This window comes from Sprattus sprattus (genome assembly GCF_963457725.1).
Source record: "Sprattus sprattus genome assembly, chromosome: 11".
In the NCBI taxonomy this organism is placed as follows: Eukaryota; Metazoa; Chordata; class Actinopteri; order Clupeiformes; family Clupeidae; genus Sprattus; species Sprattus sprattus.
Window position 1 is genome coordinate 17,926,152 of NC_137909.1, and position 25,812 is coordinate 17,951,963.

Genomic DNA, 25,812 nt, shown 5'->3' on the forward strand with positions numbered 1-25,812 from the left:
ACAAGTCTTACCACAGTCTGTGTCTAAATAAGAAGGCTGACCTCAGAGTCATTTGAGAATCAGAGGGTTTTAAGCTTTAAAGCTTCCCTCTGTCTTTGTCTGAGAGGAAAGAGTGGGTAGAAAATGATGTAATATAAGTCATTGGTAGTTTCATAATCCAAACTTTTCAGTAAGTTCTGTCAACTTGATCTTTGTGAAATTGTGGTAAGCTCAACAAGCAAGTGTTATAATATTTTTCAGCAAGCTGTAGTCAGAAGATCCAAAATAGACTTTTATTTATGCCAAGTACAAAGTCTAATCGCAGCCCGCATTTTAACAGTGGTTTTGGCTGAATGGTACATATTAAAATTAAAGAATGGTTGAAAAAATAAGAAGACTTTAACTTACTCTAAAAATTGAATTCAATATTACTGTGTCATTTAAAAAAAAAAAAACACTGGTGCAAACCCTGTATTTCTATCACCCTCGTGATTCATAGAAGCTATTGGAGTGTGTTTCGGTTGTTAAAAGCAAGGGCCCTGTTTGAAGAGAAAACTTTTATTAAAATGATGCCCGTTCTCTGAATTTGAGCAGTCTGGTGGCTTCTTACATCTTCAATTAGAGGGCTTAAAGGGATGCTCAATGGCTCACCAAACCACACGTTTCCTCTTCCCTGAGAGATATTACACAAATTTGTGGCATCAAACCTGAGTTATCCTAAAGAGTACTTTTGTGTCATTTGCTTTTTTTTATATTTGTTTTTTGTATTAATTCACTGTTTGTGTTTACATAAGAAGCCCTATTACTCTCTTAACTGACTCTATTAGACATTAGCTCACATTCATCAAAGTTGTCTAAATGTCAATAAATTTCAATGTTATAAAACAACATCATCCCACAGCGATGAAGTCCATACAGAGCTCAACCCGGGGCCATTAGCCACTGAGTTCTGCTCCACAACCCAAGCAGACTTCTCCGTTGAGGGCTTTAGGTGTGTCACCCTGACCCCATCCCAGGTCAGTTGCTGTGCCCATAACTGGGTCCTCCTGTGGGTTGCATGTTATTTAACATATTCATTACCCACTGCACATTTGGGCATTTTCAGTTTCAACACAAAGAGATTAGATATCACTTTGTTATTTGTTATCACTTTGTTATATTGTGGGCATGTCATTCAGACTGAGTGCTACTACTGTGGCTTTTAGTTTTATAATAATAAAAACCACTTTGCTATGCTGGCAACCTGGCAGGAACAGACCAGTTGGCTATTCACTGATTCCTAATAATGTATCTTGTTCTCCTCTTTTCAGGAATATGACTACAGAACTGATCAAGCCATCACATTCTGGAGTGAAAACTGCCACCATGCTCCGGTTAGTGCGCAACCATTCCACAACTGTATTATTAACCTAGTCTCAGTGAAATCACTTGGGATAAGTAGGAAATGCTGTTTGCAGGAGCATAATCAATTCAAGTGGTTTGGCATTTAGGCTTTGCGTTCACACAGAGGCTTGACTGCAACAAAGGAAATCACATTGTATCTCATTTATAGACCTCCCACATTCCCAGACCTCCATAAAAACTCCAGAGCCCTGATGACAACGCTTTTTTAAAGCCTCTCTCAGCGTGACATGCAACTTCTGGACCAAGCAAAAGGCTGCAGTGGCTTATTGCGTTTGGCCCGTCTTCTGAAAACCATTTCTTTGAAGTTCAATTTGAGATGAATGTGTGCTCATTAGTCTGTATTAACGCTTGACTGTTGATACAGTGTGTGCTCTTTGTAAAGCAATTTGCCACATGTTTGACAATTGGCCACCATTGTAAAATATAATTAGTCTTCCCGCCACAACAATTCACTTCCATGTCAAATTTAATTAAATCAGATGGATAGAATCTCCCTTAATATTTCCTGTTGTCCATTCGGTTTCATCCTAAAGGAGACAATTTAAATTAATATGAACTTTCTCAGACACTGTAGAAACTGTCACAGTCTGTTATGGTGCAGTTAAATGGACAATTTTTAACAGTAGGCCAGTAATCATTGAAAAGCTATGGTGGTATTAGTGCACGTAATGATTATAGTATATTCCTAAACAGCATAAAACTGAGTTGACTATTTCTCTTGTTTTTTCACTTTGATTTACACCAATTAGCATTGATTGATTCAAATATTAAGACAAAATTACTGGTTTTAATGAATGCATGGATACTAAGTTCACATCACCTGTAATAACAGGACGACCTGTTGGAGCCCCAGAACACACAGAATGGGAAAGTGGAAATAGTCTAAGCTTTTGTGTGTGTGTTTCAAGTTATCAGCTCCAGAAAGGGTGAAGCTAAATTTCGTTTTATCTTAACTAGTGCAGTGCCCGTAGGAATTATGCATTCTGTAGTGTTAGCAGACGTAGGTGTAGCTGTTGGGTAGTGTAATAGCTTTTTTTTTTATATATATTTGCACTCCACATAGGTACAGGTTACACTGAAGTATTATTGTGATGCATGTTTCCTTTTCAATAATAAATGTTTTAATGTTGTATAGCCTTTTTGGAGATATACCAACAAATAAAGTTTGAGATTATGTAGTGGATGCAGTTGAATATAGATGTCAAAGTTGCTGTCTAAACTATAAACTAAATGTCATAAAGAAATAAATTATTTAAAATTAAGTTATGGTTGAAATAGGATCACTTATTTATTGTAAGGGTAAGTGTGGGTAAGAATGGTCATGCAGTTGGACTCAAATGTAGGTTCATTTTATTGAATGTATGTACTGTAGGCTACTGTATGACTTCGATGATGCTAGCTTTGACAGCCCACTCTCAGACAGATCGTAAGCTAATAATGTCCTTACAATGGTAACACAGTTGGAGGATAACATGACGACGTGGCCCAACATAATTTACAGCGAGATTTGCGCGTATTTTCGTGGACTCCATAGCAACAGATGGGAAAGCAATGGACAATCTGAAAGCCTCCGAGGCTTATCAATATAAGCTACCATTATTGATAGCGGTGTAGTACTCCACTCTTGCGTTGTGATTTGATTGGCACCCAGCCGTTTATTCATACACTCAGACAGGTTTAATGAACACAGAGCAAAGGCGATCACACACAGTATCTTCGGAATGACAGCCTCTCCCAGCCAGGGCAAATGCAGACTGAGGTTGATAGCTAAAACGGTGACATGGGTTTGCACCGTACGGCAAACGGTAAAATACAAATATCTCGCGAACTATGAATTCAAACATTTTCAAAATCAAGGATGCACAGGTTCATGACATGCGTAAGCTACATTACTTTGAAACTTAACATAAAGAAGCTTAAAAATAAACTAATAGATCAAATCAATCACTGTCTTAAGATTACCTGAGCAAAAGTCTGTATCTGTAAGAAGAATTTGAATGCGGACCTCCTCGTATCCAACGCTATTCTGAACATTGAGTGAAGGCAGGATAGTTTATATTGTTTGATACTGCTAGGCGTATATTGTTTGATTGTGACGTCACTACCAATAGTGCCGACGGGACGGGAAACGATAACCCATTGTTTCCTACGGGAAACGGTAAAATACAAATAAACTCCTCAAAAAAAGTTCGGAAACATTTCTTCAGTCGGTTATCCCTCCCCTTTAATAATACCAATTGGTATTGTATTGTATATCGTTGGAAAGCCTGATTAGGCACCTTTACAACGAGGTACAACTTGTAAGGATCGTGCATTCGTGGAATGAGCAATACAGCTAATCATGTGGGTAGCGGCCCACATTTTTTTGCCAAAATCCTAAAAAAAAGTTCGGAAATGTTTCTTCAGTCGATTATCCCTCCCCTTTAATAATACCAATTGGTATTGTATTGCATATCGTTGGAAAGCCTGATTAGTCACCTTTACAACGAGGTACGACTTGTAAGGATTGTGCAATCGTGGAATGAGCAACACAGCTAACCGTGTGGGTAGTGGCCCAAAAAAATGTGCCAAAACCCCCTGCAATATTCTTCTGTTGGTATTCACTCTTGTTTTGAGTTGCTTGGTGGATTTGATGATTCTCCCACAGTATTAACAAAACAACAACACATATTGACCATGTTTACAATTTATTAATTTTACTCTGTCAGGGACCTCAGTAGCATGTGGATCGTGCATTCGTGGAATGAGCAACACAGCTAACCGTGTGGGTAGCAGCCCAAAAATGTTTGCCAAAATCCCCTGCAATATTCTTCTGTTGAAATTTAGTGAGATATCGGAATGACATTCTGGAGCCAATGGCAACCCCATATCTCCAGAATCTGGGACCTAACTCCATCCTCCAGGATGAAAACGCTCGCCCCCACAGAGGCAGGATCATCACAGAGTACCTCCAGAACTTGGGAGTGGAGAGTATGGAAAGGCCTGAGTCCAGACCTCAACCCAATTGAATACTTGTGGTGCTTGGGCGTGCTGTACGTGCCAGAGTGACCAACGCAACCATGTTGGCTGACTTGTTACAAATTCTGGTTCAGGAATGGGATGCCATCCCACAGGAGGTGCCAAGCTGTTGTGGCTGCGTATGGATCTTCCACATGCTACTGAGGTCCCTGACAGTGTAAAATGAATGGTGTAAAAATGGTCAATATGTGTTGTTTTTTCCTTAATACTGTGGGAGAATCATCCAATCCACCAAACAACTCAAAACAAGAGTGGATACCAACAGAAGAATATTGCAGGGGATTTTGGCAAAAAAATGTGGGCCGCTACCCACACGGTTAGCTGTGTTGCTCATTCCACGAATGCACGATCCTTACAAGTTGTACCTCGTTGTAAAGGTGACTAATCAGGCTTTCCAACGATATACAATACAATACCAATTGGTATTATTAAAGGGGAGGGATAATCGACTGAAGAAATGTTTCCGAACTTTTTTTGAGGAGTTTATCTCGCGAACTATAAATTCAAAAATCTTCAAAATCAAGGATGCACAGGTTCATGACATGCGTAAGCTACATGCGAAATCTCATAACTAACGTAACTACCGTCAGTGAGATACGCCCTAGACAGACAGACACACAGAGATTCCTGGATTTATAGATAGATTTACCCCTTGTTTAAGGGACTCTAGGCAAGTGAATTCTCTTCTTCTAACATTCCTTATACATGTACATTGCAGAGTCTGAATCATCAGAATTAGGAAAGGATATTATTCATTTAATGAGCAATGTGCATATATGGTATTGAGAGTGCATAATGAGCTCAACATGGATCAACTCACTGCGCAATACAGCATGACTCACTCACATCAACAGTATGTTTAATCTATAGTAAATTAGGGGAGCTTTATAATGCAAACATGAACTTAACATGCACACCAGCTTTATGACAGACATGAAATGAACGACTTGGCTGTCTCTGCATGGTAAACTGATCACCTCTGTGTTTAGTTGCTAAGAAACAAGAAATGGCTGTACACTGCTTACCCAAACGATCGACTCTTCCCTCTCATCCTTGTGTGTTTATCTCTTCTGTTATCTCTCACCTTATTATATTATATTGCACTGTATTGTATTATGTTGTGTTGTATTGTATTATATTATATTGTGTTGAATTGTATTGTATTGTATTGTATTGTAATGCTGTAATGTAAACATGTTCACACTTTATCTTCCCTCACAGGGCGTCACAACTGTCAGGAACAAAGACACTCCATTCAGAAAGAACGCATCCTTCAGCACACCTATCAGTGAACAGCTGGATCATCCTATGCTATAGACATTTAAAAATCATTCATTCATATGCACAGTTCCTTTTCATATTTTCCCTGTGATGCCATTTTACTTTAAAATTACAGTTTTGATCATAAGGAAATGTACTGAAAGAGCATTTTTCATGAGGCCATTAAACTTCATCGTTTATATTTATTTAGCTGGCAGTATCAATTATAAGCATTCATATTGTGGTATTCATGGTATGATATTCCTAACAACTGCCTAAGATCTGTGGTACATTTAATAGGAGTTTAAGTCTACTATGCTTACATGGGTTTTTAAGCTAGACATTGTGATAAACAGTTTGTTATGAGATGTAATACAGATAATATGAAACAAGGCTGAAAGACTACACTGTACAAAGTCCAAATCAGTCCAATTATATGCTTGAAGTGTGACAGTTAAGCTGTTTCTCATTTCATTGAAAGGGAAATATGGCAGCCTTCACATGGTGCAAATATAAGGCACTAACAAGACTCTAAAAACGTCAGACTAGAATTACACCAAAACAAAGCAGCCATGATTTCTCTATCAACTGGTAATAATGAAGGTCTCTAAACAAAAAACAGCTGGTGATATTAATGTGAACTGTTAACCCTAACCCTGTCCATTTACACCCTGGCCAAGACACACAATGAGTGTCAAAACAACAGCAAAGCTTCTTTTCTGAGGGTAAGGGGGAAAACATATTCTGTATTCATGAAATATTGTTCCATATCATATCTCCATGATATATGGTACACATCATCAAAATAATAATTTATCAACAAATCTCCAAGTGACAGTACAGATCTATATTTTATCAGATAGATCCCTGATGACCTTGGTGTGGCACCTAAGTGCACTAAATAGTTGGACAAAATCTGAATTAGTGAGTTAATGAGATTTTTTTTAAAGAGGCACAACTTCCACTGCGCATTAGTCTCACCGCCTCACATATCAAGGGTATGTTTTGAGTTTTGCCCTATATTCGGTTTGTTGGTGTGTTCTGCTTTTCACCAAAGAAGCCAGATATAAACCTCTGGTTGTTACATACGTATAGAATACAATACATTACTATCCCCACCACGCCGGTAGCTAATGCACTCTGCTGGCTTTGTCCATAAAAAAGCACCCTGTACCATTTTGTATCCAATTATTTTATTGTTAGGTTGGCCAATTCTGACGAATGAATGGGCGAAACGCGACAAAGCTAACATACATGGCTACCGCTTCAACTTGACAGAGAATTCACTCTGCCTATTGTACTTAAAGAGAAGACGAAAACTCTCTTCGTCCTGATAGAAACATCAGGTACTTCGCCTGTTCGCTGTCAGAAGAAAGGCGTAGCCGCGCTAATGACAAATCGACTAATGCATGGCATGCTGCGCCTCACAGGGCTGTCCGTCAGTCAGCCTCTCTACTGCGCTTTCTATCCTCGTGTGCTTCGACAGGGATTAGCTGGGTAGCTATGGCAACAAGTCATTTTTAGACTACATTAATGCAACTAGCATAATTTTTAGAAAACAGCGCGATTTGAGTATGAAATGTACCAATTGTCTTGATTACCAACAAGTAGAATTATCGTGTTTTAATGGTTGTATCAGGGTTTTCACAAGACGTTCGTAAGAAGTTTTGAAAGTATACTTATGGGGGGGATCTTTGGCTGATTACGCCACTGTCTTCATGATCTGTAGACTTACTATTTGAACCTTCGGAGGAAAACCCAGCAGGTAAAAGCAGATCTTTTCTGGTGACATAATCTCAATAACACAAAATAACTGTCCAGGCGTTAGCTGTTTGAAATGATGCTTCTTTGTTCGTCGAGGAGACACTTTCAGTGTAACTGTCAATGCCACCACACAGAGCTCACTGACCTCTTTGGAACAGCAGCGTCCACAGCGACAGCACACGTGGGGTTGTAATTAGAATCGCGGAGGAGGGAAGCTGCGCTGCTGGGAAGATGAGCTCCACTATCACTAAGCAAATGCAGACATAAGGCATGTTGTATGGACACACTCAAACATACCCACCAACATAGACACACACACTTAACAGTATCTTTGAAAATGCTGAAATACACCCGCTCATTAGGCCTACAGTGTGACCACACAAAGAGGCACACGTACAGTATACTTTATGTGTAATGGAAACCTAAGATGCCTGTCGACAACAAAAACCAGAGGAACAGATGGACTAATGAGCTTCGTTCATTCAAGCTGCACGCTTATGACCATTAGTGCCACACAATCTATACAGGCTTTTCAAGGCAAGGTAGCCTACATATAGATGTCACATATATCAATGTCTTTGACCAAGCTGCGTACTGTTTAATAAGGGGTGTGTTGAAGCCTATATTTAAGGGTGAACACGAACAGATTCACATTATTAGGTAATAGGGACGAAGTTATATATCATGGGTGATTTTTTTTCTCTGAGAAATTATTATTACTAACTCACATCTAAACAGTAATTAGATCAAAATAACATAGAGCACATGTATGAATAAAACATATTTTAGTTTTGTTTTAACTAACATTTTCATATTCCCATTTCATTCAAGATCATTAAGCCGCATGAATTTCCGGTTGTTTTAAACTTAAAAATCAACTTAAAATGCAATATATAGCTACATCATCATATTTTTTCCTCTAGCAATTTAAAGTCTCTCAAAGAATTAAACATTTTTGTCTTCCTCCTTCCAATGTCTTACAGTTAAATGCAAATGACAGCCAGGGGAAGCACTTTACATTCTGCTTAGCACCGGAGATATGGCAAGCTCCTAGATGTGGAAAAGTCAAGGGACAGCATGGAGAGAAACTCACCAAAATGTGACTGCTCACTGAAAACACCTTTTACATTAGAAAAGCTTGCCAGCTAATTAAGGGAGTACTGTTATAATACACAAAATGAACAACACAGAGAAAACATTTGATTCAGTTTATTGAACAAAAATATCTTACAATGTCTTGATTATACATATATACAAATATCTGTGTATAGTGCCACTGTGGAACTTCACTTGTACCTTTGAATTGACAAAAACATTCACACTATGACACTGTGCTCTCTGCTCTCTCTCTCCCACTATGCAGGAGGGAAACACCAAGTATATGCTTACTGAATTCCAAACACATGATACAAATCAGAATATAGAAAGCACAAAAAATAAGGGTTCATTTCTGAAAAGTACTCCTTTGTCAAGACACAAAGTTTCTTCATAAAAATTTCTTTAAAATAGTGTTTTTAAATCGGATTTGCTTCTATACCATGTTTTTTTTCTTTGAGTTTTATTTTTATTTGCAATTAAGCAGGTAATTAAATATACCTGGAATCACCTCTGTCCAAAGGTCTTTAGTTTTAAAAATCTCTGTTGATTTAAACAGAGGAAAACCTCCTGAACCCGACTGTGAGGGGGCTGGGAGGAGGTGTGTGTGTTGGAGACTGAATGCTGGCTCCTCATCCACGGCAGTCAGCCGGTTTTCCTGCTCATCAGCATGGCGTCTCAGATAACATAGACATCTGTCTTTTCCCCCAGAAGCCAATACGTTCTCATTTTGCCTTTGCCCTGGAAAGGGACAAGAGGTAAGCAATCAATAAAAGCATTGATGAGCACTCTGCATCCTCAGTGCTAAGAGTAATCAACAGGGAGAGGGGGTGGAGGTTGCGCTTGCTATAAATGACAATGGCATTGACTGGTCATCTTAGAGCTAATCAATCATCTGTGGCAGAGCGTTATAGGCACAGTAGGTGCCTGATCTCCGGTCTACAAAGGAATTCAATCTCCAGATCACTGAGGTTTGGCCATGTTCTGGATCGGTGCTGGGACTGGCCACATCTGATCCAGAAACAGCAACTCTATGGGTCCTCGTGGACTGTTTATGAGGTACACATTGTGTAATATGAGGCGCTAAGAAAAGCGCAATGAAAAACAGCACAGGACAGGGGCAGCCTGTTATTTCATCTGACTCGGGAAACAAAACAAAGACACAGTGCAGAGCAATCAGTGGAAGGGGAGCCGAGTGAATTGATTGCGAATGTGGATGGAGGACGCTGTAACATTGTCTCTCTGAGATGTCCTCACCGCCCCCAGAGGGGACATTCATGTTGGTTACGTAGATAAACCTAGATAAACAAGTGGCATTCTGACTTACTTTCATCTCCACGTCACCTCGTAACTGCAAGTCGAAATAACCAAATTCATCCAGCACCTCTTTGGTAGTTGAGGAGAGGTGTATTCTTAAGGCTGTAAAATACGTGCAGGCGCACACACACACACACACACACACACACACACACACACAAACGCACACACAGACACACACACACACACACACACACACACACACACACACACACACACACATCAATAAATACCAACAAGACAATCACCTAAGTGCACTGTCTTCATGACAAAAGCCTCATTCATAAAACACACCCCCTACCAGGCATGCACATGACCCATTACAGCTATATATTGACTGACCCATGGCAGTGAATTATGACCAATCACTGCTCCACAAACTGAAAACATCTTTGCTGAAGTATGCTATGACTAACACTGACCCTTCCAGATAATTCTCACTTTCTGTTAGCCATATGCAGTGGATCCCCCAGCAGATGGTGAGGATTCAGCCACCACCAGGGAGAGCGGGGAAGGCATGGCTGTAGTTAATTATTAATCGCTATTAAGTACATGAAAGCCCAGAACAGGAAGCCGGCGTGTAAGTCGATCCGTTGTGATCTGGGCGGGTATGAATGACATGGCAGGGGTCCTAGGGAGGAGAGGGATGGTCTCACGCATGATTCTCCACTCGACCAGACCACAGACGTGTGGCAAACACTGGGCAGGTTTCGGGGGGGGGGGGGGGGGGGGGGGGAGTTTATCAATAGCTGTCACAAAAACAGCGAGTGGAGGCGTTGAGTGAGTGTTGTGTGATATGATATTCTCTCATATTGAGGAATTATTTCTGTTAGCAATAACACTACCATAAAGACAACCGTCCATCAATCAAGAATGACTAAATGAATGAAAGCATGGTTGTAATTATATGGTGTTTTGTGGGCATCCTGAGGCTGTGAGCTCACAGGGAACAGAATCTAATGATAATACTCAACCCATAAACAACATATCAGGCGATTTGGGAACCTTGCAGAGACAGATTGTTTCAAGTACATATATAGCACCCCAGGGAAATCATGTATGGTTTGAACATAATTTTCTCAATGGGCTTTTAAATTGGAGGTTTTATAAATTTCAGGATGATGTTACAAATTATGAATTGTGGTGACAAGAAGAATCTCTACTTTAGTGCTTGAAGTAGAAGGTCTTTGTCTTGTCCTGAGAACACATTTAATCTTTTTATAACTTTGCCAGGCAGCACAACTGCGCCACCCTGACATTCTGACAGCCGAGCGCAGTAACACCAACCTTCCCCCGTTGACTCCATCCGAGACGCCGTGTTGACAGTGTCTCCAAATAAACAATACCTCGGCATTTTTAGGCCCACCACGCCAGCACAGACAGGTCCTACAGAGAGAAAAAGAGAGAAAGTTTGTGTGTGAGAGAGAGAGAGAGAGAGAGAGAGAGAGAGGAAGAGAGTGAGTCTGGAAACAGGAGGTAAATGAGACCCTAGGGAAGAGCTGCAGCCGTTAAGCCCTCTTAGAACAACTCAAAAATCTGACAGGCGAGGGAACTTAACGGAGAACAATAGACACATTCCCAATGTAAGCTCATTATAAGCTTCTAGCAGCATCTCTTTACATATACAATAGCTGACACACATCTAAAGAAACACTTTCCAATCAGATCCAGCACTGCTATTCATTCAAGTGAGTGTGGACTAAACAGGGATTTCACAGGCTTGGCTGTCAACATCAGCAAACCGTGACAGAGACTGAAACGTGTTGAGTACAGGAGGCTTTGGGGAACGTGGTCTTGTGAAACAGTGGAGAACAGCTGAAGTTTTAAGTGGAGTTTCTGTCTGATTGCTGAGGTGTCAGATGCTGGTGTAAAAGCTCTCAGAGGAAAGGTATAAAACTGAGGCTGAGATAACTGAGCTGTTGGCAAGGACACACACTACACTATCTGCCCCAACCCAAGTGAGTAGATTAAATGTATGTGGTGTTGTGCCTCAACAGTTATTGCTCAAATACTCTTAAATATTCTTTAAATGTATTGAGCCTCAACAGATATTTTTAGATTTCAATGCAGTTCAATTTGATTGTTTTATTGTTCTGTAAAGTGTCTAGAGACCATTTCAATTGTTACTGGGACTATATAGTCCCAGTAACAATTGAAATGGTCTCTAGACACTTTACAGAACCCAGAGCCTGAACCACCTAGAGCAAACACTAAGGCGACTTGGGTAAGGAAAAAAATCCCTTTAAACAGGAAAAAACCTTGAGCAGAACCTAATTTCTACAAGGACTGTAACATCTAAGCCCACACAGTATTTCAAACAGCTAATTTAATTATCAATGGGTTTAGACTCCAATGATTTGACAGTGTGATTGCTACACCCTGGAAAAGGAGATCGTCTACCATGCCAGAGGGAGAGAGTGAGTGAGAGCAACAAATGAAAATATTCCCTCAGAAGAAACGTGTAAGAGGGAGGTTAAAAAGACGACAGCACAAGCCAACAGGTGAGTCATCTGGCATTTAACCATCCTGGTATCCACAAATAGCTGGCACGACGCGGCGCCCTTACCCGTGTGGATGCCTATCCTCAGCCGCAGCTGGTCGTTGGGCCGGTGTCGGATCTTGAACGTCCTCACCTGCTCCAGGAGGGCTAATGACATGCTGGCGATCTCTCGAGCGTGAAGCTTGCAGTTTCTGACTGGCAGCCCTGACACCACCATGTATGCATCTCCGATCGTCTCCACCTGGAGGGGTAAAGGCAGAAATCTGGTCACTGATCAGGTTGACAGGGCACATGCCATCCCTAACACGACATGAGATCTTCAACAAGGTTTTTGTGAGTGCATCGAGAACACAGTGTAATGTGAAAATAAATATACTTTTACTGATTATTATTGATTTAACTCATTTTGACACACTTTTTATTCTTCAGCTCATTTTAATTTATTTACCAAAGGATGCAGTAGCACAGCATATTCATGAACAGAACTAATTTTCATTAGAGTAGCAGTACCATGTGTTTTTCCTTAATCACATATACAGCATATAATAAATAATATAATGATATTAACTTATCTCACTCAGGGCATATGTTGGCTCAGTTTGCTGATGAAAGTGACTGTTAAATGTCAAGAAGTGGCGCTGTGTGTGTGAGGAGATAGCTTAAACACATAGTGACTCACCTTGTACACATCAAAGTTATCGATGATAGCATCAAAACATGTGTACAGGTCATTCAGTAATGTCACAACCTGTAGGAGAAAACAGCAGGGAAAATATAACACGTGTTTAGTAATAGATCTACACAACTTACAGTACATGCTATTCGATAAATTATTCAGTGGAAGTGTGAAAGCCATTACAAATACATAGGGTATACACTCTTCACGAAACAGTGATTTGTAAAAGTTGTTGTCTTTCATCAGTCTATAATTCCTTGCTTATTTCAAAATGGGCAGTTCCGTTCAAATGTTGAACATCAGGACAATTCAGTGTATTGGCAGCAGTTACATGCTGCGTTAAGGAGCATGTTTAAATTGTTAGTGCGTGCCTTGTCTGAGCATATGAGCGTTTGGAAGGAATGTGCAATATTTTCAATGTGTCTACAGCGCCTGGCATCTTCCATTGAGGTCTGCTGAGAGACTCCTGCAATGTGTTAAGTGCATGAAGTCCCAGCGCTTGGTCCAACTTAGAATATTTTCTGTCTCCCCCTTCCTTGGGTGACTTCCCAGAAACAGTCCTCACCGAGCAATACATAAGGACTGGTTGAAAATGAAAACAATGAACTAAAACAATGACAATGACTCAGATCAACAAAAAGGTCTCTAAACTGAGTTACAGCAAAAGTAATGGAGACATTTGTTGGAGATGAGAGACATTTATTGCTGTATTTCTGAACATAACTGATTGATTCTGTGACTATTGTACTGTCAGGACAACCATGCCAATGCTCCCTTAAATTAAATTTAGCATTCAGGCAAATAATAGCTGATCAATCCAGCAACATTAATATTGAACGATGACACACGGTTTTGTGAATTGAGTGACCTTCCTTCTGTCTATTTAACAATTTCCTGGGATTTGGAGTATAGAAGTGAGTTTTTAGTGCAATAAGGACAATAACACCAACTTTAGTGGACAGAATGGAATACAGAGGATGCATTCCATGTCCTGCACTGTCTGTGGGTTTGATTTCAATGGTCCTACTGGTAAACATTAATAGACTACATATGTATTTGAAGTAATGGCTGAACAGCCCAAATAAATCACCTTTTAGCCTAATGTTTCATTTTTAAATGTGATTTATAAGTTTCCTCCATCACAGATTGCGCTGATGTTTTTTTTGGCTCTGGTCGCAACCTCTGGGAGATTTAAGAGCACCTTTAAGGACAGGAATGACTGGTGAGAATACATGGCCATTTTGGGGCAACACACTCGTGGTCCGCCCTCTTCCTCAAAAGGTGAAATCACCTTTCATCGCGACCAGGCGCACAAGAGACAAGAGGGCGTTCGAGGCTTGTAGGAACACTGGTATATTTTTAGGATTGAAATCGAGGAAGGAAGGGAAAAAAATAACATGCTTGCCTCCAGTGAGTCACTTCTGCGTCAAAGTGAGAAAGAGCAGTTGTTTTCCTGACAACAAGTGCTATCTAGAATTTTAACATCTGCATTACATAAGCGCACTGTGTTGTTGATTAAAAGAGAGAAAGAGAAAGAGAACGAGAGAGAAAGAGAGAGAGAGAGAAGAGAGAGAAAGAGTTTTCTGCATATCGAGGGCTCTCTGCAAGATGACACTGAACTCTTGAGACTGAAAATATCAAACTCATTCCAGAATCGCTCAGTTCATCAAAAGCACCAGGCTATTTGGGGAGAGACACTGCAGTCCCCAGGGGCGCCATTTTGTTTGAACTACAATGAAACAGTAAAATCAGCTTTACTCCTGGGTGAATGCACATACTGTTTAAGCAAAAAAAACACACACTATCTACACCACCAAAATTAGATTTTTTTTCTTTTAATAAGGTAGGTGTAACAAATATCTGGAATTTGCCTTAAAGTGGCTTTTGTGCCAAAAATCTGACCAGACCGGTCAAACAGCGTGCTCAGGGATAAGGCTCTCTTTTGTGTCTTTGGTAAAAATTGATGGACGAAACACTGGCTGGCACGGTGCGCCATGTCCTACCTGTAGTGGTGTGCTTTCTGCTGACATTGATGTGAAGCCAACAATATCACTGAAGTAGATGGTTACACTGTCGAAGGCTTCGGCTTGGACCGTCTCTCCCCGTTTCAGCTGTTCTGCCACCGAACTGCGGGGAGACAAAAATGAGAGGCCTGAAGCCAGGGGCGAACCGCAGAGTCGAGTGGATTCACACCAGAAACATCATGTGAGGCATTCAATTAGGCTCTAACTGTGTTGTTTGTCATATCAAAACATGCGCAGACCATTCTCTGTAATTAATAGAAGCTGAATCCCATTTAGAGTCAAACCCAGGGCTCATGCAAATTGGTAATATTTGCATGTGCATTGATGAGAGCAGGATGCTAAATTAGCAGGAAACTTTTGAAGCACACATAAAAATCTATTCACAGACAAAAGGGTGAGCCCCAATAATATCAGTAGCTTCAGGGAGGTCTTAACAGCACATGCCAAACCACCAAAAGAGCCTACTTAAACAAAAGATAGCTGATCTCTGTATTGCAGTGTTATTATCGGAACTGTTCCTGTGTAAGAAACTGAACATCTTAGCCTGGGAAACATCATCTGCACTGCCTCTCAAGGATTTTCTTCTGCGCAACGGAAATCATTTAGGCAGACAATGGGGGAATAAATTAGCAACAGATAGGGCACATTTTCTTGTCTAGTGTCATCTCTCTACTGCCAGACAGCTTCAAGTGCTTTTCTATCCACTTTGTGAAGCTCAGTAATGAATCTCCCTGTTATTTTCATCTGGTTTTACATTTTGATCTTTTCAAACGTAACATATAAAAAACACCAGTCGTTTGCAATCAAATCTTAAAATCAAGCTTGTATTGCAAGCAATGACAAGAGGGTTTCAACTCTGTGATAGTTGGACTTTGGAAAACTTTCCAGGGTGAATCATGCGGAGAGGGATCTTACTGTGGCAAGATCTGATAAAGGAGATTCTCGGCTTTTCGCTTCTCCTCCAAGTATGCCTGCGTTCGCTCCTCCACCAGGTTCTCCAGGTTGTTGGCATACTGCTCCATTCTGGAGAGCAGGTTGTTGAGAATACTTGTGCTTCCTTCTCTGCAACACACAAATGACCATATGATCATTAACACATGAACTCTGAACAATGGCTCTTTTCCAAAAAATGCCCACAAGCTTGTCTTTAGAAGAATATTCATCATCCCTGAAAAAAGAGTTATGCGCTAAGGAAACTTTTCTTGTTCAACAAAGAACTTTTTCTGGAATAAGTGAAGGGGTCTTGTTTGTGAGAGTGCACTTTTTGTAACACTAATTACATGTATTTTCAGATTTCCAGAAAAGGAAAATAGCTTGATGTTCTAGCAAAGGTTAAAAAAACAGCTCTCATCTCTTTTTTTTTTTTTTAAGTGAGTCACCATCACACACTAAAACTGTGTGGAATTTCAGATCTTCCTACGGTCGACAAATCACCATCCCACATGTTCCGAAAAGCAACAGCACTGATCAGACCTCTAACACGCTCCGAGGAGAAGGGGAAACATGAACAATTACTGCCGCTTTGAAGCTGACCTTGTGAAAAATACACATCTCTGACTCAAAGCCATGGCAACATCGAAGGTTAGCATTCATGCCCGGCACAGCAAGGATGATGTACTACGGCACAGCCCGGCTAAAGTGCGACAGCTTCTTCAACATCAGTGAAATTGGTTTTAGTGATGGATGGCTCGGCGCCATTACGTGGGATGAAAAGGTTTGACCCGATGGGAGCTGTGACACGATTGCTGTAGTTAGTTCACTTTCAAGTGAAAATTCACATAACCCCGGGACGACACAGAAAACACGGAGGATCCTACTGAGGATCCCACGATCCCTGGACCTGCCAGCTCAGCTAGTGCACACCCAGACTTCCCAGATCCTCCCTTGTGCACACCGCCAACATGCATTTATGTAATGATGACGGAGACCCTACCACATTAGCGTGGGAGCTCTGTTTTCATGGCCTACATTTTCAATGAATGCAAATATGTTATGAGTAAACTGTATATTGTATTACACGTAATTTTGTTCCTTTATTAAAAATGGTTTGGTTTTCATTAGGCCAAACACCTGCCAGATGCAAAAGTGCACATACATACAGGTGTAAACAGATAGAGACGGGGAAGGGGGGGAGAACATCAACCATGTGTTTATGCAGTATTTGGATGCAGCTTGTCAGTGGGATGCCAGTTAGCATTGCATCAAGTAAGGCTGACAGGCATTGCTCCTTATGATAGGTGAGTAGTGTAGCTGTGTTGTCATTCAACTGATTGAAATGCACCCTGTGCGGTTGTTTCTTTGTGAGAGCTGTCTGTCAGACAAGGACTGCTGTTCATACAAAAAGTGCTGAAAATAATATGAGAACCGTATATGAATTAAACAGTTGGAACAAATACATAAATGTAATATAAGAAAAATGTAAAATAGCATTCAAGTGATTCAACCATTTTCTGTTGAGAATATATCAGTTTCAAATGCACCTTTCCTATATATTCAAGTCAAGCAGAATCACTTCACCATCAGAGAAGATGCTCTACAAAATTACCTTCTGATCTTCTCTTAATTAGCTAAACATGTATGGAGAAAAAAGTGTGTTTTCTTCAACATATAGAAAAGCATTCCCCCTTAAGAGCCAAGTATGATCAGGCCTTTAATGTGTGTGGCAGAGAAAAAGTATCTTAAAATGTACGGACCTTTATGTCTATGATTTTGGTGGCTTTATTATTTTGAGTTCTAAATATAACCATAACAGACTGATTTACTTTGTTACTTCCAAGATCAGCAGTTTGCTAAAAACCATAACCCACACTTTCCTAATCTCCCTGAAAAGTCCCCCATTGACTTACTTTTGAAAGGTCCTTTTGCTATGAAATGTTATACAGCTCATGCTTACTCACTGCTTATGCTTGAGTTACTGGTTTGGAGACAGAGCTTGATGCTGAAATTTCTGAAAAAGTTCCGGCTAAAGCTCTGAAAAGAGCAAACAATAGTACTTCCTGTGCACAATTAGGTCTGATTCAATTAAAGGTATTACATAGGACACATTGGTGTAGAGCTAAGATAGCCTCACTCCACCCAAATGTAGATGATAGATGGATGTTAGATGTCAGGTCAATGTGGCTGGCTTAACACATATGTTCTGGTCATGTCACAAATTGTCAGGATAACGGTCCACTAAATGTAATATATATTGATACGCTATACTGTATATATAGCTCTCGGTGTGAGTTTAAAACCAAGTGCTACAATTGCTATATTTGGTGTCCCTGCTGAAGATACTAATTTGACCAGAAAGCAGCTCAACATAATAGCATTTGTATCTTTATTGGCCCGTAGGCAAATTCTACTTCATTTGGAATTCAATCACTCCTCCCACAGCAGCACAACGAGTACAAGATGTAATACTATTTTTAAAGTTGGAGAAAATTACGTTCACGGGAGCCTCCGAGAACTTTCTGTGACCCAGTCTGCTGTACCTGTGTTCATTACGTCTCATTAGGGTGTGTCATGCTTAAGATCATAGTACCTTAGTTTCGTTTCATATTTTATATCAATTTGTTTCCCCTTTTCTTATTTAATGCGATTTTTCCTAAGTAACTGCTTGTAATGTTTTTCCTTTCAATAAAAATAAGGTAATAAACTAAAAATTGGTTGTCAGGTTAAAGAATATAGCCCTGGGTTCAGTACATCCTCAGTCCTTTGATCTCATTTACATGTAAGAAGACATGATTCAGCCACCACACACGGATAACTATTCACAATTTGGTTTGAATGTGTAAGGGACGAGGAATATAGATTAGCGAATCTCTCTGATTGGCACCACTGTGCCCTCAGGACCCCAGGGGGTTTACATCATAGCCAAGCCCATGAGTGCAGCAATTAAAAAATACCTAATTTCACATCTGTTAACATCTGTTTGGCTTTCAAGTGAACCATCCACACATATACAGACTGCCTGATATTGGACCGCATGACTAGAGTCTTTCTAGTTGTTTTTCGGTGCCTTCACCTGTCATCTCCACTGGCACCTAATGTACATCTACCTTGGGACTCACTTGTTGAGCTTCATCATGTAGATCTTGATGTGGCTAAAGTCAGGCCTCTCAGCGGGGTCCTCGGCCCAGCAGCTTTCCATCAATACAGTGAGCTCCTCGGAGTGGAGGGTGTTATCAGTGCTGGGCCTGAAGTAGGGCTTCTGGCCGTTACGCACTTTCTGAACAATCTCTGTCATTAGGAATCACAGGACAGGAATACGGGGCTATGTTAATGGGGCTACGTTTTCTGTTAGGTACATATACATTCACTAAGATAAAACAGACTTTTCCCAAGAGCACGTGCACACCACACAAACACACACACACACACACACACACACACACACACACACACACACACACACACACACACACACACACACACACACACACACACACACACAAAACACACACAGATTGTGTAGATACTTTTAAAGATAGATTTATAGACTGGTACATCGTTACATAAAGGACTATGCATACAGATATAATTTACTAGGAATATAAATAATGTAACTGTAACAGCATGATGGACATTCCATATCTAATTGTCTTTATAAAGTAAATTAAAACTAAACTAAAAGTTAATTGGGCAAAACAACATCCCACATGTTACACATTTTCAGAAGTTGTGCTTAAACATACAGACTGTAACTCAAAGATGTTACACTGCTCTCCAGCAGAATCCTTATGTAAAACCTTGACTTACCTTTTGGACTAAGGTCCATGCCCTCAACATAGAAAGGTCCATTTCTCAAGGCGATCTCCTGCAGAATGATGCCAAAGCTATACACGTCGCCCTTTGTGGTTCCCTCCGGTGGATGTCTATCGTATATCAACAGCTCCGGAGCTGTCCACAGCTTCTCTACAATACAAACATCTTGACACATTAAGAGTCACAGCCATGCCTAAAACCAGACCACAGCAATGTCACAGTGTCAAAATGGCCCTCTGCGGGCCATTAGAACACGTTCACCTACTTGCATATAATGCAAACGAGTCCTCGTTTTCGCACAACGTCCGGAAACTTGTCAGGCCATAATCTGTGATTTTCAGCACAAATCGGCTGTCCACCACACAGTTAGATGATTTGAGGTTTCCATGGCATCCAATGTAGCTATTGTGCAGAAAGTTCATTCCCTGGCAGGGAGAAGCATGAAATTGACTGTTAAAGACGTTTTGCCCACAGTTTATGGGGCAAATGTAGCAAAACCGCAAAGAATTCTAAATACACTTAAAAAACACATAATATTTGAAAGAAATATTCTGGGTAATCTATGTGCGGCTGGGGGATTCATAGTGTGGCAGGGGGTGCATGCACAATTAAATAGAGGGTAATGGAATGGTGGCTCATGGAGATATACACCATGTAATCACTTTCCAAAGCCAAAAAGACTGTTAGTGCAAGAAAGTCTAACACAGCACTCACTTCATCCAACCGTTTTTATATTATTTCCAAACTGTGGAGTTCAGTGTGTTTGAAGAGCCCTCAACAATGGCAAAATGCACAGCGAAATGTTTCTAACAGGCCACAACGCCATTACACGCAATCTTCTGCCTCAAAATGAGAAGGTGCCTGATGCACTGGAATCGTCAGCCCCCTCAGTCAGCCCCCTAATGCAAGTCAAAATCAATGATTTTGATGTGGAGGCCGAGGCGAAGAAAGGGGCAGGGTATTTTTTTCATCTGTGCCGAAGCAAGAGAGAGGAGAAGGCCAGATGATTGGTTTGGATTAGGCTGGGCGCATTTACAGCCCGGGCTTTTATAAGCTTGTTTGTCCAGGGGTCTCCCGTGTCTTTGATGCCAGCCCTCTTTTTTCCCCCTTTCCCTGACGAGGCGCCCATCTGCTAATGCCCCTCAGATTCTGAAACTCTGGTAACCAGGTGAGATAGATCACTTTACTGCCTGTCGAGGGCACAAGACACCTCTCTGAATTAGTAATAAGTCATATCAGTGCGTCAAGTGTGTTCTTCAATCTGGACTGTTTAGACCTGACAAATGCAAGTACCTTCACAATGTCATTGATGAGAGAGTATCGGAACATCCAATCCAGGTTTATGCTTTCATTCTCCAGTATATCCTACAAATAAGAAAAGTAGAATCACATTTACAACCATTCAAAAAGAGGAGCATTACTTCAAAAGCAAAAACAATTCTTGTTCATTAACACGTGCGGCCCAATTGTTGTAGTCCACCAATCACCACCGGCTCATACTGTAAAACTGGCTGGGTGTTCCTTTGGCATCATCAATGGCACCATCAAATTTGTATGCTGCTCAGGTAATATTTAAATAAATAATACCATTAACTTTGCATAAAAGCTTTTGGTAAATGGTTTAAAGTAAATGCAAATACAAAAACCTGGTTAGTTAATCATATGTGATCTATGTTAAGAGCTTAAAGATTTGAACTCTGAAATCACAAGAATGGCATTTCACTGTAAAAAAAAAAATTGCCAGTCCTGGGCACCAATAGTTTGACCAGCTAGCAGCAACAACTGCCAAGTGGTTCCCAGAAACCACCCTACGCCAATAAACAGTAATCTGCTTTCAAAGTATATGTTTTCTGCAATGATGGCTTTTCATAAAACATCTTAAAACAATGGAATCAATAGCCTGAAATCCTTCTGCTGGAAGGAAATGTCAGTTTCCTTCTTGGCACGTTTCAGTGCGGCATAACCATAAATTTAGAATATTGAGTGAAATGCCTGACGGAGAGCCATTATGTCTTGTATCACTGGGATGCTGGCTGCATTACGTAATGGGCTATTTATATGGCTGGACGAAAGAATACACAATACCTCCACGGGGACTGTACATGATGCAAGTGAGGTACGTTACCTGAAGACTTCCTCTAGGACAATATTCAGTCACAATACAAATGTTGGGGGGATCGATGCAGGCGCCAATGAACCTGGTCAGGTGGTTGAACTGAACGTCTCTCATCTAGAAACAAAAGAGGGATGCCTTTCAGTGATAAAGCATTTAATGAAGATGACATTCCCACAATGTCTTGAGCAAGGTCAATTCGATGGGTTGCATCCCAGATCAAGGATAACTGGAAACAGACAGTGGCTGTTGAATTCTCATGTAGCCTTTCTGCATTAAAAAAAAGTGCCAATGTTTGTACTTGCCAGTGGAATATTTGACAGAGAAGACCCAGAGGTCTGCTAAGACAAGAGTTTATCAACATTTATTAGGCGTGCATTCCACGTCTCCCACTGCAGTCCCATACTGCCTGAGGCATTTATCTTGTCAAAGGGTGCTTGATTTGTCAAAAATATTTGAACATCCACAATACGTTTCTGTTGCTGGTAGAGTCTTGCCTTGAGGTGACTCATGGGCCTAATATAGAGACCCTCAGGGCTCTCAAAGGTCCTGATCTGGAGCCGGTTTACGAGTCCCCCTCACGGATCTTAAAACGGCCTGAATAATAAAAGGATTGCTAGTTAGCTCGCTAACAGCCTCCCACTCACTAGAATTTGCTTCAGAGAACACAGAAGACCTACCAAACCAACCTCCACTCTTTTGGATGGCTAACTGGAACTTTAGGTGAATTCAGCACTTAAATCTGCTGAAGAGCTTAGCATCCAGCTGAGACTACTGGAGTAGAGGCCTCAGAAGAGGCGTGAGGACTCTTTTCCAGGAGGATCCCAGAGAAAAGAGGCACTTAAGGCTGTGTGGAGAGCGCTGTGAAAGTAACGAAATACATGTCTCGCCCCCGACCTGGGTGATTTTTTTGAAGGCTTTCGGTATGGATATTAGTGGGCAGGCACACCTCGATGAACAGCATACTGTACACGGTGAGCAAATCTGTGACAGCTTTGTTTCTGGAGGCCGGAGCGAGGAGGAGTTAGCACACCCTTTGCCCTATATAATTTTTTCCTCCGCTGAAAAACGTGAAAAGAGGATAGAAGAGGGAAAGGGAGGTAGAGATGGTGGTGGTGTTAGGGGGTGGAGGGAGGCCCTTTGGAAGACAAGCAGTTAAAGTTTCCATTGGCAACAGCACTCACTCACTCCTCTCTCTCTCTCCCTCCCTCCTCCTCTCCACTCTCCTTCCTTTGCCTCCACCCCCCCATCTGGCTTGGCTGTTTTTTGTGAGCGGGAGTGCAGGGTCTGTTAGACGATCAGGCCCTCAGGGCGTCAAAGGTACTGCCAGCTAAAACTGGGGTCACTGTCCATCCATCATTGTCTCTGTCTTTTGTATCTTCCCATCATTTCTCCCTGTGTAGTGTCTGACACCTATCCACAATATTAATCTGCCACACTACTTTTGCCTCACTTCCTGATGTTTCTCTTACTCCTTTGTTCACCTCTCTCTCTCTTTCTCTCTCTTTCTCCATCCTTCACCCTCTTTTCCTCTTTTTTGTGTGTTTGTGTGTGTGTGTCACCACCAGAACTTTCAAAACCACCTCTCCTATACACACACAAAAGCAGGGGGACTGAGATTGGCAGAACCCAGACGGTGTTATCCACTTCCGCTGGGATAAGGCCATCAAAACATGCCCCGGCTTCAAGCACGGCCAGATCGTATCTGCAGAGGTGGAGGAGTCTGTGAGTTTGGCCAGGGGTCTTTAAAGGTTTAGGCTGCTAAATCTGATTAGCTGGCACAAGAGCTAGGGCTGATTTTAACCAAACCAAACCAAATAAATGTTTGTTCCTATAGTGTTTTAATTTTTTTATAGCAAATTAACAAACCATAACGAGGACTTGAATTGGGAAATAGGGAATTTTTTAACTTGGGCCATATTTTGAATCCAAATTTAACATGTGGACAAAAGACTATCAAAATCCAGTCCAGTGTTGAGTTAGAACGCCATAACAGGCAACCGCAAAACGACTATACAATGTAATCCTATGGGGAAAACATCTGCGTCAAAGTAAACCGCTGGTTTTCGCCACCGACAGGCTCAAGTTATTATAAGGGTCTGACAACAGGGATAATAGCATTCTAAATAAATACTGGTCCGATTTTGGTAGAGGAAATATCAATTCTCCTTTAAGAGCTGTTTAGAACACTTCTCATATTCCTCTGTATTTGACTGATAAATCATGAAATGTCAAGAGCCAGGGGTTTACATGGACACCAAAGTCAACCATCAGGTGTGCTGATATATTTTTCTTCTCTCTCTTGCCGTCCTGGAGAATGTTCTAGGTGTTTTACTGGTGGGGCTGTGTGGTGAGGCTCTAGTCCCTGTTTGAGAGGCTCCTCTTTGAAACACCTTGTAAAAAGTGCAGGCATATTACCTCACTCTCTTCCTCCACCCCCACCTCAGAGAGAGGCACAGCAGAGAGGCTATAAACAGCCAGCCTGCTTGGCTACACACACACACACACACACACACACACACACACACACACACACACACACACACACACACACTTATAAAATCCAAACGCACACACACAAACACACACATACACGTGCCCACAAAGACACACACACATGTAAACATACATTGGCACACCATCACAAAGAAAAGATCCATTCCCAGGTGTACACTTAGGTGCATAAACACAAATATACAGTAAGTGAAATGACATTGACATGTGTATGTGCAGATACACACAACATAAATGCACAAACACACAAAAACCCTAACACACACACACACACACACACACACACACACACACACACACACACTCAGTGAAATGCATGAAAACACGTGTACAAACTTAACCCATGAGACAAATTTGCAGACTCACATGTTTTAACTCAAACAGCACTTGTCTGGTCAGATCAATCCTCTTCTTGTTCACATGCTTGATGGCTACCAGGTTGCCCTGTGTTGAAAAGAGCAAGTTATATTTTCACATTCATCTAGGTTTGGCTGAAAATACATGGAAGGGAACTGCAAATACACACACACACACACACACACACACACACACACACACACACACACACACACACACACACACACACACACACACACACGCTAACTTGCTTACTCTTTTCCAGACACATACTCATGACACACAGGCATACACACAAACTCTCTCACACCTACTCTCTCTCTCTCACACACACACACACACACACACAGACTCTCAAAAACAAGGAAAATTTGCAGAAGGACACTAAAAGCAGCTGCACATCCTGACTGAGTGCCCCACTCCTGTCCCCAGCAACCATCTCTCTTATTTACTAAAAGCACATTTAATGAAGTGCCCCTTGCGCCAGGCCAGGTGCAGAGCCTCTCTCCCAGTCACCTGGAGGTTAGACAGTCTCTTTGATAAGTCCCCGGCAGATCACCAAGGCTGTTCCCAAAGTAATGAGCTGAAGGGAAACCGATGGCGGCCGCTGCCGATGACCAGATGGACAGCAGTAATGACATGTAGGCTGAGTCCTTCAAACAAGACCCAAAGTGCATGAGAGCATTTACAGTTACCGCTATGCCACTAGCGGTCTGAAAATCTTGCGGATGCTGGTCCCTGCCTCACTCACACTCTTGGCGCTACTAGCCTTCACAGACCAGTTGACTTAGCTTGTGGAGTACAGATGCTAATCACAATGAGGGAGGAAGGAAAGCTTAATAATGCCTATTGGCTCAGCAGATTCTCAAGGTGAAGCCGTTTAAGTGCTGCAGCTCGCTGGGCGATGTTTACACAGAATAGGTGGGAAAATAAACCCAGGAAAATGTGGAGCAGTGGCATTACGCTTTTTGACATTTTTTAAAAGGTTGACATTCATCGTCAGAAAATCTCCCATTAATCTCTTAAAAACAAGCACACGCAA

The 25,812-nt window shown here is 41.3% G+C and overlaps 1 protein-coding gene across 1 annotated transcript in view; it reads right to left on the minus strand.

Annotated features, from left to right (window-relative positions):
• Positions 1-8,760: 8,760 nt before the first annotated feature.
• The window catches only part of npr2 (natriuretic peptide receptor 2), a 41,253-nt gene continuing 24,201 nt past the window's right edge, over positions 8,761-25,812 (minus strand). The window contains exons 10-22 of the mRNA XM_080847241.1: positions 24,780-24,857; positions 21,912-22,016; positions 21,080-21,151; positions 20,052-20,211; positions 19,781-19,936; positions 19,093-19,261; positions 15,953-16,099; positions 15,017-15,140; positions 13,017-13,085; positions 12,404-12,578; positions 11,125-11,223; positions 9,848-9,939; positions 8,761-9,261 (exon numbers count right to left, since the gene is read on the minus strand). Of these exons, the coding sequence (XP_080703367.1) occupies positions 9,199-9,261; positions 9,848-9,939; positions 11,125-11,223; positions 12,404-12,578; positions 13,017-13,085; positions 15,017-15,140; positions 15,953-16,099; positions 19,093-19,261; positions 19,781-19,936; positions 20,052-20,211; positions 21,080-21,151; positions 21,912-22,016; positions 24,780-24,857 (1,509 nt within the window). The 3' untranslated portion in view covers positions 8,761-9,198. The remainder of the gene's footprint in view (positions 9,262-9,847; positions 9,940-11,124; positions 11,224-12,403; positions 12,579-13,016; positions 13,086-15,016; positions 15,141-15,952; positions 16,100-19,092; positions 19,262-19,780; positions 19,937-20,051; positions 20,212-21,079; positions 21,152-21,911; positions 22,017-24,779; positions 24,858-25,812) is intronic.